At 46.0% G+C, this 21,259-nt stretch overlaps 1 protein-coding gene across 4 annotated transcripts in view; it reads left to right on the top strand.

Annotated features, from left to right (window-relative positions):
- The first annotated feature begins 311 nt into the window (after nucleotides 1–311).
- Nucleotides 312–21,259, top strand: part of LOC117212322 (focal adhesion kinase 1) — a 37,144-nt gene continuing 16,196 nt past the window's right edge. The window contains exons 1-2 of one of the 4 annotated variants that reach the window (XM_033457055.1): nucleotides 312–623; nucleotides 20,417–21,048. In XM_033457055.1, the coding sequence (XP_033312946.1) occupies nucleotides 20,966–21,048 (83 nt within the window). In that variant the 5' untranslated portion in view covers nucleotides 312–623; nucleotides 20,417–20,965. Of the gene's footprint in view, nucleotides 624–9,505; nucleotides 9,829–18,346; nucleotides 18,841–20,416; nucleotides 21,049–21,259 lie in introns of those variants that run through there. The other 3 variants (XM_033457054.1, XM_033457056.1, XM_033457057.1) reach the window with 3 other exon arrangements.

Genomic DNA, 21,259 nt, shown 5'->3' with positions numbered 1-21,259 from the left:
TGTTCATACTATAATTATTCTTCTCATCGTACCTTTTTATTTATTATCAAACATGCGACAATCCTTTTTGTATCGATACTAACATACATGCTTCAGATGTCAATAATAAACTATATACGTATATTTTAAGGTAAAAATTGATTCAATTATTGAACATTGTTTATTATCGTCTTGAATCTCGAAATTACGCCTGTAAACAAAAACAGCAGTAGATACTACCGTTTTGAACCAAATATTGTATATGAATGCTGGTAGATAGCGCTAGTATTCACAATGAATGTAGGCGCTGCAAGATGGCAGTAATGTACGCTGATATTGACAGGTGCCGAGGGAGCATGGCAGCCAGTGTTTACGACAACTGATCGCGACCGATCGAATTTCTGGTGACCCGGGTGTTTCGCGTATTGTTTACGAACTCTCCTTTGACACAGTGTCTTCGTTATTCTTGGATTATACACCCAGCGTCTGTTTATTTTTTATTAAAATATTCAAGTGTGAAATTGATTCAGTTAGTGAAACGTGTATTCCAATCTCGAAAGTTTGGGATCAGGTGGTGGATTTGTCGTGGATACAGGAGGGCTTTCGAAGCAGATCACTGCAATATTACGAGATTCGTCGTTATCGTAAGTACAAATAACTGTTCTTTGTTCTATTCTCAAACTAACGATCGAAAGAAACGTGGAAAAATGTGGTCCTAGTTTTTAAATAACGCATAATAAAATTTAATAAGCGAACGACAGAAGAGGCCATCTTTGAGGCCTCCCTGTGTGTTAGTTACGCCGGCGAAAGAGGATCGCGATTACACGAATCGTGTTACATAAAATGCTGCTGTTGGTTCGTTGGATGACACATAGGATGCCTTAGATAATCGTTACGCGACAGGAAGGGCTTCCTACTTCCTGACATTCTGCTAGATGTTTTCTACGTAGGTCGCGTATCACAGATCTATTGAAACGAAAATGTTCATCGTAATCTATTCGGTACATTTGGGACCGTCCTCAATTTATTTTAAATTCTGACTTTTCGGTACTACCAACAAACTTTCACTCGAACGCTTAACGGTTTAACTATATGCCGATATCTTAGGTGTAAATGAAATCGGAGACTGGACATTGGAACAATTTTTTTCGATACAGGAAATTTCATTTCTACCTACGATCTTTGCTCGTGTATTTTGTTTTCTGCTTTCCAAAGAAGGAAAATAATTGTATTCTTCTTAAGATAATGGATTGCCTAAACGCAAGGGACAGACGAACATCGTCCCCTCAACTCTTTCACTTTCCATAATAGAAAATTACAAAACAAGGTGATAAAGTTTAACTCGACGATAAAAGAATAATGATCTAATACAAATATTACAATAATATATTATAATAGTATTGTACCAGCGAGTAACGTGTTGTAACGCATGTACGTACAAGGACACCTATTGGTCTTACTAGATTTCAGATATATATATAAAAGCCACATGTAAGAAAAAAGATTATTATATGAATCTATTACATAGATATTATATAACTTTAAAACATCTGTTATCACTGTTATTGCGAAGCAACATAAAACACGCTTCTCCTAAAAAAACTTAAAAACAATCAGAAGATGAACGAAACCATATTATGCAAGCAGTGTTACGAATATGAACTACCAATTTGCTCTTATAGTATATCTCTTATAGTAATATCGTAGAATAAATCAAACGTGGGCAACGTGGCACGTGTAAGTATTTATGAAAAATGAATGATTAAAACGTGATTGAATCGAACGTGTCGCGACAGATCGTTCACTCGGTCAAAAAGGGGAATAACGTATCAAAACTGTAACTTCCATTACAGTTAATTACATTAGTTTTTATTCTCCCCCCTTTGAACCTCATTCCACTGTATAAAATTATGAGCTTGCAGACAGAGATTTGGAAATGACGTAACTATAAACGGGTCGGTGATCGCGAGCCAGATCTTTCCAGGTGTGTTTACTTCAGCCACCTTTAGTTATCTTATCATTATTCGTGACGTTAATGATGCGACCACTGCTATCGTTTCTCCTCGAAACATCGTAACTAGTCTGAGAATTGTTCGTAGAGAATTCCAGCAGTTAGTGAAAGAACAGTCGGCGCACATAATTAAATTTATCGATCGCTCTCGGCAGGCTCGCCACGGCGGCTCTTCTTGAAAACGTGTTTGCGAATTCGCGACGCTCTCTCGCGCGCCGCGTCGTTTTTTCTCGTCACCTTCTCCTTTTTGCGTGCATCTGTGCTCGACAACCCTGGCAAGAAGAGGCGTATACCAATGCAACTGGCATTCCTCGTCTTCCTACCGACGCGAGAACACAGGGAATAAAAAAAAGGGAACGTAACGTCTATCGATGTGGCTGGCGACGAAATTACATAATCGGTACACGATAACTCATTACGGCAGATTAATCTTAACAGCAGCAAGGTCACGATGTACCAACGATATTTCGGTTCGGTTGTCCGGTTTACTATCTCTGCGTTACGCAATTCATGTCCAAGCAAATTCTGATACATCAACGGTTCACCACGCTAGTGTTGCTGATTCGTCTCAGATTCGTGGACGAAAGAAAAAGAAGAGGCAATGCGGCAGCTTCGTTGGATGTCGGTGTATAAAAAATTGCTCGGTTCTCTCTATTTAAACCCATCTAGGGTCGACTGCCTGCGCGCACGACGGACAAAGAAACACCAATGCAATCGTCCTCGACCAATCGTAGCGGCACCTTGTCTCGTTCCTCCCTATTAAATGAATTTCCTAGCAAGTTGACCTGCAGATTGCTCTCGCGCTCCCAATTGCCGCATACCGTCATCGTTGCCCGGTATATACGTACGTTCTGTGATTCGTTTGAATTTCCCGCGCAAACATTATTACGCTGAAATTCCTATGATGCGCCCTATATTACGTACGCATTACATTTACCGCAAAAAGATTTAAGCAATTAGCAAGAATGCTAACAACTGTATTTCCATAGATGAAACGTTGTTCAGTTTACGATTAAAGCATAGGCTATAGAGACACCGGTGTTACGTTGCAATAAGGATACTACGTACTTCGTTGCGCTTTGATATCAGTCGATCGTATAACAGAGAGCGGAGGAAGAATTCGATCCGTTTCACCGATCGGGAACGCGTAATGTCGCATAATTATGTGCAATTACACGAGCAAAATGAAACGAGCGGAGGCGCTGGAAGCGATCGACATTTTATTATATAGCTGCATACATACATACGTATCGAAAATTGAGATATCGATAAGTTGGAGAGGGAAACGTTATAAGCAAGTTTCGAATTTCGGGGAAGCCGCTGCGCGAGCATACGAAGGAAGACAATCGTGGATTCTCGCGTGCGTTTCTATTAAATTAATTATATAGCAGCTCGGCCGGCTCGAAATGATCTATTGTGTTTTAATGGTCATGTCACACGCTCCAACCTTGAACGCGTAAGTCGAGGGAATCGACCTCGAACCGGATCTCGGATCCTCTTTTTTTTTTCATTTTTTTTCCTTTCAGGAAGGGTAATATGGAATTAAATAGGGGTAGTGGGGTCTCGCTTGTCACGCTGTAAGTCCTATTCTGTGCCTATAAATGAACCGAAATGCACCGTCTGCGAGCATTCAACCGGTACACAAGGCAGATAAATTTCTCTTCGAGTAGCGCATTGTGTCGCAATAAAAATTCTTTTGACAGTTGTTTAAAGAAAGACAAAAATAATGGGAAGCGTGTTTTATCGAGCGCAATTTTCATCGTGACCTGATGTCTTCCTCCTGCTGTCGACTAACCACGAAAAATATTTCGTAGAATGTTGCGCGTTCAGCGAATTTTTCTTGCGCGATAGTCCATCGATCCTTCCTCTTATATGTTTTCGGCTGATTGTCGAAGTTAATGGCGCATGCTCTGCGAAACTTAGAGCACACGTAATCGAAACTACGTATTTCCCTTGTTTCGCGCTTCCCACCACCGCGCTTTCCGCTCAGATCAAACCGAACTTGCTTCTGCATCGGGTAACCTTAACTATCTATCCTTCGATTGACGTCAAATATTAAATTTCGAGTTTGCAGAATTCTCGTACCTACGCTTGGGCTTAACCTCAAAATTCCATTTCGTTGTCTCGCGTCCGCTTTCAAATGAAACCCGATTTCTCGATCGATTTCGTCACCCTCGGATAGAAACGACATATCCCGTGTTATCGTAGTACTACCAGGTAGTATTCCATACCATAGTGATATTCCGGGAGATTTTTCTTATCGACGACAGCATTACGGAGGAGTCGTCGTACAAACTGGAAACACGGGACTACGCCTACGTACATAGATCGCTTCGAGTGGTTCTCATTCACTTCCGGTCACGGGATTCTATCCTTAATTAATCGACGTTACGATCATCGAGAATGATGAACGCTTGAATACAAGGTGGCCTGGTCGATTTTCCTCCGGTTCGAGCCACCGCGCCGCGTCGCATCGACTTTTTCTTCCCTCTGTTTCGTTCCTGATTTCAGCCAGACGATAAGAGCTCGTTCACGAATGTGCCGTTATCTTAACGTCGCGCAGGAGCGCACGGGATGCTTTATTTTCATGGGCGAAACCGGAAGCTTCGGGGTGCACGGCTACCATTGTCATGAGCCACTGTTTATCCTTCGCGATACGTCCTTATCTTATCCGCTAGTCCTTTACCTTTGCTGTTGAGAGAGATAAGGTTGTTGTCCGTCTTAAATTCTCTCATCTTTTTTACTGTTTTAATACGATAAATCTTCGCTGTTAATTACGACCTTTTGCTAGCTGTAATCGTTTCATTTATAATACTGGTTATATTGTAACGTTTACAACTACAGTAACTAGCGTGATACGTTACGAAGCGAATTTATTTTACCGTTTATCAGTGTTTATCGAAGTAAATGCTAATCTTTTATATATTTCAAACATGGGTGTCGCGCGAATGTAAGGAATAGGAGATTAAACGAGTACATTTGTTAACAAGTCGTAAGAGTCATAGCTTGGAGTGGTTACTAGAATAAAGATGATCAGAAACACACGAACGACAACCGCGAAACGCACGAGCTTCCGGTGGAAATAATTTGCTGCGCAGTAGTCGACGGTGTCTTAACCGGATTACCAAGATGATATCAGTAATTTTACCACGGTAATTAACGCTGCTTCCCGATAGAAGTACAAGGATTCGCGCCGCGTTTCTCTTTTCCGGTAGAATCCGTGAGATAGAAGAGCAATTAATTACCGATCTCGTTAATCAACGTACTCTTAATCTTCACGATCTACCTACTGATATACTAATCGACTGTAATGTAGCTACCGACCGATCCTGCTATCGCTGTGACGATTATCTTCTTTTTTTTCTTCTTCTTTCTTTTTCCCTAATTTCCTGCCTTTTCGATGAGTTCTCTACTACTAGAGTAACTAAGTTTCGTCAAGAAATTCGTTCCTTTCTTCTACTTTTTTCTTATATCGAATGGCGCGATATTTTCTTTTATCGACACACAAAATTCTTCGCCCTCGTATTTTCTAGGATCGGCATCTCGACACTGGCGCTACTTTTATACCTTTAGAACTTTGGCTCCAATTCTTTCGTGAAAAGACGGAAAAACGAAAACGAGGAGAGTCCTACGACTATTCAGACGTTCGATTTATTTACCATCTTGCAGTCTTCTCTACCGAAGAGTTGCTTACTTCCTACTTCCTACTTCTTCTCATACCCTTGTGACCGCGTTTTTCCGACTTTTCCTCGTTGCTAGATCCTCTTTGCTACGTGCTGCGAAGCTTCGCAAATAATTATGACGAATAACTGCCAGGAACTACTCTCTGTATCAAGGAATTACGAAAGAACGTACGATTGAATTTGTTCGGCATAAAATCGGCAACGAGAGCCGGCATTTTCGAAAGTTTGCTTATCGAAGCAGTTTAAACGAGCATTAGAGAACCGTGATTCGTTTTGGCCATCCAGCGTGATCCAGTTACCAGGCAATTACTGTACTTTCGTTAGTAAAGTTTTCCTTGGTGCGAGCGGTGCAAAGCAGCCAGACAGACGTTTGCACGGTGCTTTTCTTCTTCGCTGTTCGTATACATAGGCCCGTGTGTCTACGTGCAGCCTATTAGCCATTGTAAGCAGACACACGAGGAACGACGAACTCGCTTGACCTTATCCACGGAGTTCAACGTTTTCCATATTATCAGGAACATCCTTTTCAGAATGTCTAGGCCGCAAATTGGCGTAAAGTACTGGCCGCGTGAAACGTTGCCTCCGTTTCGTCTTCTCGTTTCTCTTTTCTTCTGTTCGTGGCGTTGTTGTCACCGTTGCACGCGTTTATCGTGGGAGGTAGTTTATACACGGTGACTCAACCATTGAGCAGCGTCACTATTGTGCGATCCACGAAAGAAAAACCGCCGCTGATACGCCCATTGTTCGGAATTAAGAATTCTCGGCCGGCTAATAGCCGATTGGTATAGCGATAAACGGGCACTCTGGTTGCGTCCTATTCGTCCACGGACACGCGAGATCACGGTTTGAGGTTGAACTTTAATGAATTTCAATTGATTCGTCTTCTCTCGTTTAGGAGAGCACACCGTCGTGGCTGCGTTAAGCACCGCGACGTGGATAGAGTTTATGATATGGACGTGACTTCAACGCTATTTTTTTTCTCAGATCTATCATTTCTATGCAGTTTTAGTCCGGTATTTACGATACCTCGCGTTTATGACCGGGATAAGTCAAGATTCCAATCACAAACTTCGGAGATATTCGGTTTCCTGTTTTTTACTGGTAAGTGCCGCGGACTGATGCGAATATCCAATATATATGTATAACTACTCGTAAAAATATTTGGATATCAGCCATAGGAGACTTTTATATATGTACTGTATGTGACACAAAACATTTCGGGTCTCGTTACGACGATAACGAAATTTCAAAATGTTTCGTAAAAATTTTTACGAATGTCGACATATTTGCGTGGATTACTGTATATTATTCTAAAAATCAAATCGTGAAATATCTGTAGTCTTTCCTAAAAAATTATACCTATACCTATATTGCACCTTGCAAAAATGCTTTACACCTTCATCGGCTAACGATATTGTTGATTACTAGTCCTTTGATCGTCTCCGGTACTTGCCAGAGGTTTTTGCGATCGGAAACTGGTGCGAGCTAGTGTAGAAGGGAATGCATAAATATTAATCACCCGCTCCCACGGGAGAAAATGGAGCGTTAACGAGGCTGTTTGCCGACAGACGACAGATATTTCCATTGCTGATCGTTCGGACAGCGAGGCAAGACCTGCACGTTGTCGTAAGTTTCGCAGCTGTGTCGACACGCGGTTCAAACACAGCCGAGTTTCCATGCGATACGCAACAGCAGGGGAGAAATGGCAGCAGAAGAAGAAAAGCGATGCACGCGGTATCATGCTGCGTTTCTTTCCTTGCCCTTTGTTTCTTCGTCATTGGTAGGCGCACGAGTGTGGTCCCATCCTCGACCAATTGACTCCGTGCAAACACTTCTTTTCTCTTCCCGTTTTATATGCCACTTTTCTATTGTCTTCTCTATTGCTCTAATTTTCAAAGGAGCAAAGCTACCCGACTCGTTTCACCGTGTACAAATTGCACGAGTCTAGCCCCGTGAATTTTTTTCGTTCAATCCTTGCCAGAGAAAGCTCTTTCTCGAATGTTCATTTGACCTTAAAAGCTCAATCTGCGTGGGAAGTATGCAAAAATATTTTTCGATGGAAAGAATAACGTGTCACGTTTTTTCCACAGTTGTCTCCTCTCACGTGATAGTTTGCCTGTATTTTGGATCACTCTTTTCGTCGCCGAGCGCGATCCATTTACAAAGTGTGCTTTCGCAGACACGCGATATACGATTTTTGTTTCGTAAATTTTGTAAATTTTGTTTTCTCGTGTGACATTTTCCTCGAATTACTTAGCTTCGTTTCAAATCGCTCGCATTCACCAACGATTTGGTGATCTGTCGCTATCTAGCTCGTTCTGTGCTTGTCGTTTCTCTGCTTCTTTGCCATATTAGAAAGGATATTCCATCGTTCGAATCGATTTGTTCGCGCCGAAGATTATCTGGTATGTGGACTAGACGATGCGGGTATATTGAGATCTCGAAATTTAAGGCACCGTAAAAAGTACGAACGATCCAAACCTCACGTCTGTCTTTTCTCGCCCTGAAGCTTTGTTCGTAAAGAGAAGTGGAATTCCTAGGTGAATTTAATATCCAGCGAACCGAAGAGCAGACATGACTGCTTGACGTTAGCTAGCCGCTCGTAAAGGAGCCCCTTTCGAGTTTCGCATGACAATGGCCGTGTCATTCGAACCAACCAACCGAACCTGGACCCTTCCCCTATTTACATCTAGCTATCGCAGTTTGCGTGTTTTTGAGTTGGAACTTCGAAAAAGAACGCGTTAAAAAACGCGTTACTTTACAAACCATGACTGGTAGGACGACGATTCCATCAGGGATAATCCTGCTGCTTGTAAATGAAATTTATCCGTGAATTTCAATTTCGCGTGAGCTCTCCGGTTTGGGCAAACATCAAATATTTACGGATCCCATACTTACGATCCGAAGCCCGATCGATATTAATTTACTCGCAGCGGAACGGAAGAAGGTTGCCGCGACGAAAAAGCCGATGAATTTACTAGCCGTTCGAAACGACACTTCCTGGCGCCACGGCTCTTTGATTTTATCTCGTTTCTCAATTTCCATTATCCAAATGACATCATCGAAAATCAGTGGAAATGACGATTAAATTCGTAATACGAGTATATTTCAACGACCCGAGTCAGCTTCCTACGATCTCTCGATAATCGAATAATACAGCGCTACAGCGGTTCGTTATTACTCATCGAAGGTATCGAGGCATGTCTGAAGCAGGCTGCCCCACGTGCTCGACGTGCATCGGCGAGGTTGTCGCGCGGCAACACCTGTCGCGTATCGCCCCGACCATGCCACGCAGCTACCCCCGCGATATTCAAGGCCCGAGCGGCGTTCACGCACACTTTCTTCGTTTCATGGATGAGCAAATAATCAAGCGGCCGTAAGGTAAAAAGGTGAACGCGCGAAGATTCCCGTATGCTCGCACGCTCGTCGCATGTGCAAAGGAAAGAGAACGATCGCGACGGCGAGGATCGGTAATGAAGAAAGAAAGAGAGAGAGGCACGAAGTGCGTGAACGAGAGAGCAACGAAAGCGTAGCCGGCGAAGAAAGAACGAATGGAGAGAGTAAGAAGAGTAGAGAAACGGTGAGAGCGACGAGGACGAAGGGTCCGTTGCGCGTCAGTGCAAGGGAACGGTAGAGTTAACTGGTGCGAGGGAGCAGCGGCCTGAGAGAGAGAGAGGGAGGGAGGGAGAGAGAAAGAGAGAGAAACAGAGAGGGAGGAGCAACCAGATGGAGAGGGATAGAGAGCGAAGTGCGTGAGCGAGAAGTGCGTGTGTGAGAGACACGGTAGCTTCTCATAGAGAAGAGACAGTCGCTGGTTCGCTGCAAAGCTGCTTACATCGAAGAGGCGAAAGAAACGAGGCCCACACCCTTCGTCTTTCGTCTTTCGTCGCGTTCCGTCTCGCGTTTTTTTCCTCTAGACGTCGCTGTTCGATCTTCCGCTTCGCGCCATTCAACGAAACGTCATCGAGTTATCAGTCGACCGATGCCAGTGATAGACGTCGATCGGCTGCCGCGATCTCGCGTCGGAACGTGTCATCGATTACGCGCAACGTTTCGCGGGGGTAACTTCGATAACAGAGTGGTCACTAGTGTCTCCGGTTTAACCAATGAGATTGCTAGCATCGATCGCGCGCGAATCGATCGGGATCATCCAAGGTAAACGATACGAGTGATCATGCCTGATAGAAACGTTTTAATTAGAGGTTTCGTGTCGATCGTGGGCGATCGAGGGATTTTGGTGGAGATGTGCAACAGAATTTCCAACGGGGTCGAAAGAGCCGATAAAGTATCGAGCGAAGTGCAATTAGAAGATAGACCGAAATAATTGGAGCGAAATACATCGAAATGGTCTTGATTGAGGAACGCGCCTAACTAGCGTGGCGGGAAGAAACCGTTGAAAATTAATAGTGTTATGGTTAGCAACGTACGCGTAGTCCACCAGCTTGGTCGGAGCCAGAGGTTCGTGATTGGTGCAACCGGCTTCCATGACTCGTTCCGAAAATAATCGTTGTATTTTTACCGTCTCTTTATGCCCATTTTGGGGCCGCTAGAAGCCGCACAAAGTGGCGTTAATTCCGTGTGAAGTAATACGGACGTTGTCACGCTTTCGTCATTGTAACGAGAAGCGATAATTTCTTCTTCGGTATATAAAACTCGTCATCGTTGTCATGCTTCTAGCAATGCTTACTTACGTGTCTTACGTAAAGTTAGAGAATATTTTTATTTACATCGACAAACATCGGAGGTTCGATTGCCGTGCCATTATCTCGGCAAAGGGTTGGCAGTTTTCCACGATATCCGTGGCCTACTCGCGGCTCTCGCGCAGTCTGTCGTCTGATTTTCGATAAACGGCGCTTCCTCGTAGTCTTATCGGAGCTTTCTGTCACGGCAAACTTTCGCTAGTGCGACATCCAACCGTTTGCTCGCGTTTCACCCGAGCACAATACGCGCCTCATCGACGTACGTTATACGTATACACGTTGGTCAACTGAAAACCTCTTCACGACACACAAGCTTGTCCTCGATGTCGTCGTTGTTGTTCGCCATTCTCCGTCGGCTTTTCACGCGACGAAACAATCGGGAAAACACAAGTTCGAAGACCTCGATCGCGTACAATTGGTTCTTCCATGGATTTACACCTACGATTTCTTCGACGATTTTGATTTCTCAGTTTCGACCGACATTCATAGACTGTACGTAAGCGTCTAACGGGAATGCTGGGCACGGTCCGATGACGAGATCAGTCGATCGATTCGGCTTCGACCGAACGAAACGGTTGCCAGCCTAGCGTCTGACGTTCGTTTCATTCGCCGCTTCGTTTCCTCCCAACTGTCACGTGGATTGAACGAAACAGAAAGAAGAAATAGGACACGGGCGACGAAAATGTCTCAAAATTCAGGAATCCTTCTGGCGTGTACAATTCTTTCATATCGACTTTTAGATCGATGCCACTATGCCTTTGCTCATCCGTCTCTCGGAAGAATGATTCACAGAACGCGTCAGGTAAAATGCCACGCAATCCGAATAGAGAAAGTTTCTATCCCACGGCGAGAAACACATAGACTGTAATGCGATCAACGATTTCGTGTATTTTTGTTTTTTAAAATCGAGCCAATGTCTCCTCCGAACCTAGTTGCATCAACGTACCGATTATTGACATTTCCTCGATGACTAAAGTCCCGACGTCTATGGTCGAACAAGGAACAAGGTTCGAGATATCCGACTCGTCACTTCGCCCCTTTATCGAATCTGAAACAATATCAAACTATCACCCCTCGTTTCATTCTGTTTCTACGCTCTGTTACTTTCCATCACCCGTCTTAACGTCGAATCACCCGCGTTTGTTTTACGACTCGTTCATGCTCGTTACCGTTTAAAACGATACTTTATAACGTACATTCGATTCATACGATCATTTGCAATTTTGTTGGCACCAGGAAGCGCAAACCGGCCAAGATTTTGGCCAACGAGTCGTTTTTTATTGACGAGCGTGACCGATCCGCTGATCGCTGGTGCAGGTAAATGAATCCACACTCTCACGATTCGCGTCCGCCCCTTTAGCCTGTCCATCGACCCTAACTAGCTATTTATATACACGAGCGTCTTGTTTCTGTGCTGGTTGCTTCTGCGTATCTATGTCGACGAGATACACGCGGTGTACGCGCGTGTTCACGCGCCGACTAGTTCGCTCGCCAGCTCGCTCGTCTCTGCTCGCTCGCGACCGTGCGCGACCAGTTATAAGCGGCAAGGGTATCGATACGTGCTCGTGCTGGAATACAAATACGCGAATCGTATACGAACGCGCGATCTTTGTTTTATTGCACCGTGCGCCAGTGCCAAGATCGAGATTTATACTCCGACTGCGCGTGTTCCTACGTCATTGAAGTTTATTAGAGCTTTGGTTCCAGCTAGAACGAAACTCGTTCTTTTTTCATCGGTAAATATAAGCCGCGTAATTTCAGACTCGTTAAAAGTTAGACTGCCTCGTTTTAAAAGAGATTCGCAATTCTTTCGAACGAAACGTAACCCGGTGGTAAGTAGAGCGAGGGCCACCCGCCTACGTACTTACGTCTAATTTGCAATTATCGCATAGCCAATTCGAGGCTGCCGCGCGTATTTTCAAGACGAATCAGTCTCGCGTCTTTCCAAAAAGGGCGAGTCGTTTTAATGCCGAGCGCGCATAACGCGCGATTGTTTTCTTCCAAAGAAGTCGCGCCTTAGGTTGCGTTTCACAGGATCCCTTCGAAAGGCAGACGAAGAACCGTGCGGTTTCCTGTGACGCGTCGCGATGGTAATGCTTAGGGCCGGCCACGCCTCTCTTCTATGCTCGCGTTTTGCTATTCCCTTTCCCAAGGTTCTAAATCCGTAGCAAAAAGGAGCAATCGTGAACGGTAGAATAACGGCAACGTTTCGAGCGAACTCGCCACGATGAGCGTGGAATCGCTGGCGATTAACGAGCCGAAAAAAAAATTCCGCGGAAACTCTTTGTTTCTCGTGGTAGAGGTAGCGTGTCCGACTCGACGATTCCGCTCGAGTTCGCAGCTACGAAGAGGGGTAGACTCGGCTAAATCTGTAGCAGAAGCGAACATGCTTCAGCTTGGTTTTCAGAGAAGTCCTCGTGATTCGACCAAGATCGTTTAGACTCGCGATGACTGTTTCCGTGGACGACGATAGCGATATTACGCATATCCCTATTCTCTGCTCCCGTATTTGTTACGTGTCTATTTTCGTTTCTGTCTTTTTTCTTTTATTTTTTTTTATCGCAACCCTTTTCTTGCCACGTGTCGTTGAAAATTGCTTACGGAACACGCTTACGAAGAAAGAACAATCGTCCGATGTTCCATCCGTTGAATCACCTGTCAATAACCGTCGAAAAAGGAAAAGGAGTAAGCACAAGACGCGTACCGCCATGTTGGACCACCGTCGTCACTCGCCGAATATGCTCAGCGCATAATTATGAGGGCGCAGCTGCGAGATGGCACGTATACATTTTTCAAAACCACCGCTATACACCTTCGACACGCGAGTCTGTCTGTATTCCTCGCATATATCCACTCGGACGCGTCCGTGTCCGTCACGCCGGGGACCGGAAGTGCCGCGATAGGCCATACACGGTATCGTTTATGGCCACTGAGTATCAGCCTCCGATCAGACGTATTCGTAACGGTCGTTCGACTTTTTCGCATTCCTAACCATTTTGCCATCGCTAAAACAAACAAGAATTGATAATACAATTTTACGTCGGGTTCCGAAGATATTTGTATCGAAAAACCTGTTCGCATCCTGTTCAATCTAAAGGAAAAAAATTATCTCGGAACCTTGAACGGTACAAGAGGTAATTAGGTGCTCCGCTTCCGACGGATGATCCTGTCTCGCGGTAATCCTCTTACCTTCACCCGCTTGACGCTCGATCCGTTAATTGTAGGCCGACGTAACGCGTTGCGATTGAACGCCGCATAAAGGTGGATTTATATTATCCTCTCCGGCACGGCACGGTTACGGCACGGTTCTGTTCCAATAAACATTTTTATGTTATGCGAAAAATAAGATAGGGCTGTTCGTATAAGCGTGGACATAGCGTTAACGGAACGCCACCGGCACGATAGAATTTTGAAACATGGGCTTTAAACGAGACCGTTCACGCTATCCGCCACCGTACGGTACGTAATGTTGCCGTTGCGTGATGATCCGCGCCGTATAATAAGCATAAATCCACCTAAATTCGGTAGTCCACGTCGCTCAATCGAGCGGAACGACGGGAAGGATAGAATAGGACTTGTGGAAACCGCGTGTGAAAGTAGCGATGCGTGGAGCCGGTGTTGCTTGTTTCCCAACGGGACGAAACGCATCCGAACGCTCGATGGCCATTGTTCGGCTATCGTGCGCGCGCCTAGTTCGATGAACTTGGAGATACTTTTGTCCGTGGATCGTAACGCGCCGCGAATCTATCGGCGTTTTATTTACTCTTCGGTTGGTTTTGTTCTGTGAAGCGGTGGCGGGAACAACGGACCGCTTCTGCTCTTACGCGATACACGAGCCGCATTTATCATCTGTGCTATCGAGCCGTGCGAAAAAGGAGAGAGCCTCGTCGATATGAATTAACTCGTTGATTCACGAGAACGCGAGCAATTTCATAATTTTCAGCGTTTCCCTTCTCGTAAATTGTCGCTATTGCGTACCGTATCTATCGGCCACGGGAAAATTCATAGTCGCTACCTCCTCTAAAACTCGAACATATCGAGCAGAAACGAGGGAATTAATGAACCGTGAGCTCGATTCGAACACACGTCCATGGAAATGCGTTGGCCAATTAGCGATTTATAGTGAGAACCACGTGAATTTTCCCAAGACCAGCGATACCCTCGTTGCGTAGATTCGAATCGCACAATCTTTGCGGTGCTTCTCATATCCATTAAAAAAAAAAAATCAGTTCCGCGATAATTACGACAAGCTTCGTTCCACGAAAAGAATTGGAGCCACGATTATCTTGTTTTTATAATCGTAACTTACGTCAAACGATAGACGATATCGTGGCGGATAGAGCCGGTCGCGTGCAATGTCAGTCGGGACCGAAATATTCCGCGTAGCCCACGTCCACGCAACTGTAATCTGTTTGTCCCGATGCGTAATAATAAAACGAACGAGCCGGCAGGAAAGACAGGGACGATAAGTAAATGATAAGGGATGGCAGGGAAGGAATCGTTGCTCGTTGTCGGTCGCGGACCGGATGACGCGTATATGCGCGACACACCGTGTGTGCCTCCTGCCGCCATATCGGTGCATGGCGCGACGGTTCGAAGTTCAAGGCCGTGTCGTGCATCCAGTCATGTAATTACCGCTGAAACTCTCTCGTGGAAAAATGCGCCTCCGAAGAAACGGGGCTCGACGGGATCGAGGAACATGCAATGCCTAAAATCATGAAACCTTATCATGGTGACGCGGCGTTTCGGAGAAGCTTCTCACGCGAAAGTCGTTTCTCCGCGTTGCCTTGCGGAATACTTTAATCTCTCGTCAGTGCTCGCGGCAGCTGTCAGCGACGATGCCTCTGGACTAGCCACGGATCGATAATTCAACGTTCTCACGAGGCCAATCCAAAAAGAAGAAAACGAATGGAATGGACTGGACGGCCAAGAGAGGGGTTGAAGAGGGATCGGAGAGGGATGCATGAAAAACAGTATGCTCTCCCGTCGCACACTAATTTGCATCGGAGATACATATACATACACAGCGCGGCGGGAGAATCTCCCTTTTTCGACAGGGCAGTCGCGTATCAACAAGGGTATCTAACGATGAACAAGGGGCGAGACTCGTCCAGACTGGGGCGATAATGCTCTCGAACGTGTCGTCCTCGAGCTTCCGCTTCACCCGTTTTGGACAAAATTAAATATTTTATCTCGCCGACGAAATCGTGCCTCTCTCGCTTTCTCGATGAATTTTCGAGAGAAGGTTCTCCATTAAACCACGGAGCCAACTGGAGAATTTTCCCATTTTCATCGAGAAGGAAAAAGGCGGAGAGAAATTGTCGAAGAGAAATAATGGAAGAGAGAGGAAAGGGGGAATCGATCGCGGTATAGCCGACGTCATTTTTCTCCGTGGTATTATTCCGAATCGAAGTTGTCGTACAGGATGCAAGCGCGTCAAGATTACGTACGTGCCAGGAATTCTGGGATATTGACGGTATCGAAACCTACGAATTCTTCCTGTCGTCTCTGTTGTTCGTCTATTCGCCGCCGGCTTTATACAGGAGAGACTTTAATTTCCCGGGAATCGACAGGGCATACTATCGTCGTCGTTTCAAACAAGAGAAAAACCATAGATAGCGATTGCTTTCCCTGGTGCGAGTTTATCGCGTCCTAGAACGCATCTCCAACACGCAATTTCTGTTCTCGTTTCTCGGCCGATTACTCCAAATACTTCCTATCTCGCGTCTATCTTAGCTCGCGAGCGTCTGTGTTCGATGATAACACGCCAATCGACAGATAAATCGAATTAGGCTCATAGGAGAACAGGGTATACGTACCTATTGGTATCGTGGCTTCTCCATTTCGTCTTAATTGTCTTGTTGGAACTCGTCGATATCGAGGCTCTGACACAAACCGTTATTTCGACGGAATATTACGTCGACGATGAAGAACCAAATCGTTCCTAATTTCCAGAGTTACCGAAGAACCGAGGTTGGCGAAAGTTTCGCCGTTATAACTTTCGAAACAAAAAGTCAATCCAGCCGAAGCCTGAGACCGGTTCCCAACCCTTCGTCGAAAGTAACAATTATCGGAGCTCGCAAGCTCTTTTGGTTATTTAAAACGACTAGCGGAAGAGGATGGCGTAATTGCTTCGCTATCGTGGCTCGCAAAAGGCGGACGACAGTATTTGCGAAACAGAGTCGCGAAAGTCGACTTGATTTCGTCCATAACTTCGTTGTCTACCTTCCCCTGTATGCCGTATTAATCTCGTGTGACGGGCAAATCCCGTTGCGAAGATAATTAAATTGTCTACGAAAAGGATTAATTAAACCTTGACATTTCGTCTGTCCGCGCGATAATCTTATACCCCATCGGATCGTTAAATCCTGCCCAGGCAGTCCTGACGACGTAACTCGCGTTACTATAAACGTATCGATCCGACTGGATGTCGTAACAGGTTGTGAGCAGCACGTGGTCGAATATAATATCGTTGAAAGACACAACTTGCTAAGGTATTGCTGTTGCGAATATTCTTCCGATATTCGTGGTCGCATCGCCGGCGTTTCTAACGATATTCAATCAGATCAATATGTACGAATCGTGGTTTCAGTCACTCGAACGTCCCGATATACAGGCATACAACGTGCCAGCCAGACACACAGGTACGCGCAAATTTTCAAGAGGTTGCGGATAGGTCTCTGACCTAGGCGAGCTGCAACGCGCACACTTCGGTCACAGTGAATATTCCATTCGTAGTCACAGGAAGTAGCGTGAGAGTTATATATGCGCATAGGCTCGAACGGGGTTGCGGCTATTCCGGCTAGCGGCTCTCGAGGGTTGTTCAGCTATCAGGGACGTACCTCTCCGGCCACTCGATGCATCGTAGTTTCGCATTATCGCGCGACCCGTCTCTCGTGAAAATAACCACGTGAATTAACTCGTCGCTGTGCGCGAAACGAACGGCTCTGACGGTAAATTGTTTTCTCAGTCCGTTCGTACACGTACGTATATAGCTGTAGCGTACAGCTTGGACAGGCTTAATATTTTCCAGGTTTAAAGGATTATTTCGGAAATAGAATGAACGCGTTTACAGGCAGTCTGAGAAAGCTCTTGTTTTCGAACTTGCGAAATGTTAGGCTAGTCTGACGATAACACTCGACAACGTAGGTTTCAAGGACGCGCGAACATTGTATGAGAGTAATCGAGTTAATTTCGTCGATTATGCTTCTCCGTGGGGTCGGCCGATGTTGCGGTTATTCCAGTGCTCGACTCTCCGGGGGATGCCGAGCTTGTCCTTCGCTCAGGGACGCATCCTTACGCGAAACCCCGAGTTTCCACAGCGTGTCGAAGCGCAGCTATTACGAAATCACCGCCGAAATTAATTTGAACGGTTCGATAACAAGTATGAAACTAATTTGGCAAATGGCACGTAATCTTTGCTCGTTCAGATACAAACGAACTTGCGGCTACCGCATTGGCAAACGTTCGAAACGCTGGCAGACGTTGCCGGATACTTCGCCAGCGAGTTCGCGGCTACCTCTATCCAACGCATCGCGCGGAATCCTACCGCTCGAAACTGCCAAGGAGAAAACACTCGCAATCTTCGAACTAGTCCATTTCCAGCCCTTTCCAATTTTCCAAACCTTTTGATACTTACCCCTGGAAGCTGTCGCAATCCTGAAAAATGCGAACAACTGTCTTTCGTTTCGATGCAAATAGTTGCGTGTACCGTGACAAACGGTCTACGGGTAATAAAAAGAATGAGAGAGAACAGTAATATGGAGGACAGGGGAGAGGAGAACTCGCAGGATCGGACGCAAACGTTCGCCCCTGAATCGTGTGTGTCGGGGGTTGCGAGCCGTGTCAGGATCGAGGGTAGGCGGCCGACGAACCAAGGGAGGCCGATAGATAGGGATGAAGGGAGAAAGGCTCGGTGGGTGAGCCGTACCGGGGGAAGGACGCCGGGCGTCGCGGCGCAGGCTGCCGCACCCAGCAAAGCGCTTGCTCCCCTTGAACCGGCAAAACGTATACCTGACGCAACCGAGGAGACGACGAGCGCGCGTCGTTCTCGCGATACGCTGTTGCTAGGCGCTCGTTTTCGAGCAACGATTCCGCTCCGGGAATTCACCCCGCTGTCCACCGAAGCCGTCCATTCGCCTGTGTTTCGCGGATTCCCAACACCGAGCCAAGGTCACGACACGTTTGCGTATCGCGTTCCACGAAACTTGCCAATCTGAAACCCGGTGCTATCCGCGCTACTTGCCCTTTGCGTCCTGCGCGTCCTGCGCGTCCTGCGCGTCCTTTGGAAGCGTGCTACGAGCCGGTGTTCCCTCTTTGCGTCCTGTGTTCGCTTGCGCGGCTTCTACGTCTTCCTGTGAAGTTCTCCACTTTTATACGTGACATCGATATGTGAATTCAAGTGAAGTTTCGAAGAGCGATAAGGGAAGACGAGGTGGTTCGAGGGATGAGATAGGAACCGATGAAGGTAACCAAAAACTGGCTGGGAAGGAAAGTTGTACGAAGTGTGCGGTACTCGGGTTTGTCATGTCAGGAGTTGGAAAGAATCGCGATACATATATCGGCACGTATGCGACAGGAAGTAGCCGAAGGTGAAGTACGAACCAGTGGGTGGGTGACGAAGAGAGGAGGAAGATTTCGAAGCGCCGTGTCAAGGTTGCACGACCTTGATTCGGTCAGCGACACGAGCTTGGCTACGTTTCGCAAAATCGAGCGCACGCTGGATTCGTGCGCTGAGCACGCGTGTATCGTCACTAGCCGCTTCGAATTTTCACAGAAGTGTCCTCGTTCTTTCGATTCGACGATGCTTTTTCTCAACTCGAATTTCTTCGCGCATAAACCGCCAGTATATTAATCGCTTATTCCAAGTATCGAAGCATCAAATCTTATAGCATCGTTAAGAGGTAACTATAGGGACAAAGTCTTAAAGTTCCTCGAAAGTTCTCCGGGTTGTGAATCGTATAATTTTAGAAACGGTTTTATTTCTCCAGTCCAGGAGAACGTCTAGTTAACCGAATCGACGCGAATGTAACTTTATATCGCTTTTCTCCTGCGATACTTTTTTAAGCCGGAAAATGCTCTCGAGAATATTTATGAACTATTACGATGCCGTCTCTGATAAAACACGTTTCGTTCCCTCAGACCATTTGGTTTCCCTACGTTTAAACGTGGATTAATCGAATAGTCGTTCGATCCTGCGGGACCCCTCTGAATTTCATTAACACGACCACTCTCTTATCTCTAAATACGCATATGCATCGAAGCGAAAGAAAGCCGATTTTCGCCGACGTAGACGGAGCGTTTAGCATCGCGAAAATGTTCGCGGAGCTTGCAGGCTAATTACTGTACCAACGGGAATAACACTGCGGTAGTCGGCCCTGCGGAGACTGCAGACAGACGTGGGTGGTGTCCATCTTGAAATAGATTGCATGCCTTACCGGGAGTCGTGCGAGCTTTTTCACGAATTAAATCTCTCTCATCCATTCGCCATAAACTACATTCCAACATAGATATTCGTTTCTCGAAAGTACTCGAGTCAAACTCGTTGCAAGAGAATTCCTCTGTTGCCAGGGTATTTTTCGAATGCGATGAAAGTTTGAATTCGCTCCAGGAAATACTGTTCCCGTATTTTCGTGGAACGATTAGTCGATATCTCGACTGAATAGTTTCATGTTTATGTCCGGTTCTGGCGGAATTTACGTGACGGGACTGGAAGGTCTGTGGCCAGGATTAGGCGGTGCCCCTGCCTTTGGGATAGGTTAGGTTCGTCCTCATAGACGTATGCGAGTGCACGCGAGATCTCTATCGGTTTTGGAAGTTGCTCGCAAATCGCGTAACAAGAGTTTCCGACGCTTGGAAAGATGAAGCAACGGCTTAGATAAGAACACCCGTATCTTCCCGCCACGCTCCGCGATAGAGGACATTAAACTGGCTTTTCCACTTTCCCGTGCGGTACTGGAAAGAACTGGGGGAGGAGTTCGTTTGAAAGCGATTATCTTGCATAAAGATAGTTGTTTTAAAATTACGTTGATGGTTGTTCACAGTCATTAAGCAACAATAGAAACCGTCGTTCAACGGAGATCAAAATTGAAATCCATCGAAGCCGTGGAATATAGAATCGCGAGTTCGGTAGATCCAGTAGCTAGCTCGTTAATCGAAGAGGAGGACGGGATAAAATTTCCAGTGCATCTCCGGTGTGTTTCCGACGACGATATCGATTCGAAAGTGGCGGTGCAGCAAATGCACCGGAAAGAGAAGAAACATCACCGGTAAACGAAGAAGTTGCATCGAGTGTACCACTGAATTCCGCCGCTTCGTGCACGACGCTCCAAATCCTACCGACACCGGAACCGACCGCTTTCTTTCGAAAATTCGTTCTTTCCTTGCTTCAGAGAACTCTTTCGATAAAATCGTGGATGTCGCTGCTATAGCGAGACAACAGTGGAAACAAAAAAATCGCGTCTTCCGTCCTGAAGATTTATTTCACGCCTATACGTTCTCGAAGTGTTCTATTCCTCACCGTGCCGATGAAAACAGTGACTAGTGGTGGGTGATGATCAGTGACCCACCGTTTCGAATGAAGTGGTTTTAGGATGATGGTGGAGCGTGTCGAGGACCATCTCTTCATGTATCGACGTCCCGTTTACCGAGTCTTCCAGTACCTCGAAACCACCGAGTAAGTATCACGACCAAAAAGCATTTCTCCGCGATTTCACGCCGATCGTGTTTATACTTGTATCGCGTTATCGAACGCGGTCGTTTCGAGCGGCTTTGTTTCGACGGGACGCGGAAAGATCCGCAACGACGACGAGACAAAGATGAAATAAATTACGCGTTTCACCGACCATGGGAGCGAATCGAATCTCGATAATATGCGATCTCGGAGA

This window comes from Bombus bifarius, unplaced genomic scaffold, assembly GCF_011952205.1.
Source record: "Bombus bifarius isolate JDL3187 unplaced genomic scaffold, Bbif_JDL3187 scf7180000008288, whole genome shotgun sequence".
Lineage (NCBI taxonomy): Eukaryota > Metazoa > Arthropoda > Insecta > Hymenoptera > Apidae > Bombus > Bombus bifarius.
Note: the sequence above shows the minus strand (reverse complement) of the source record. Positions and strands in the feature narration are given on the sequence as shown.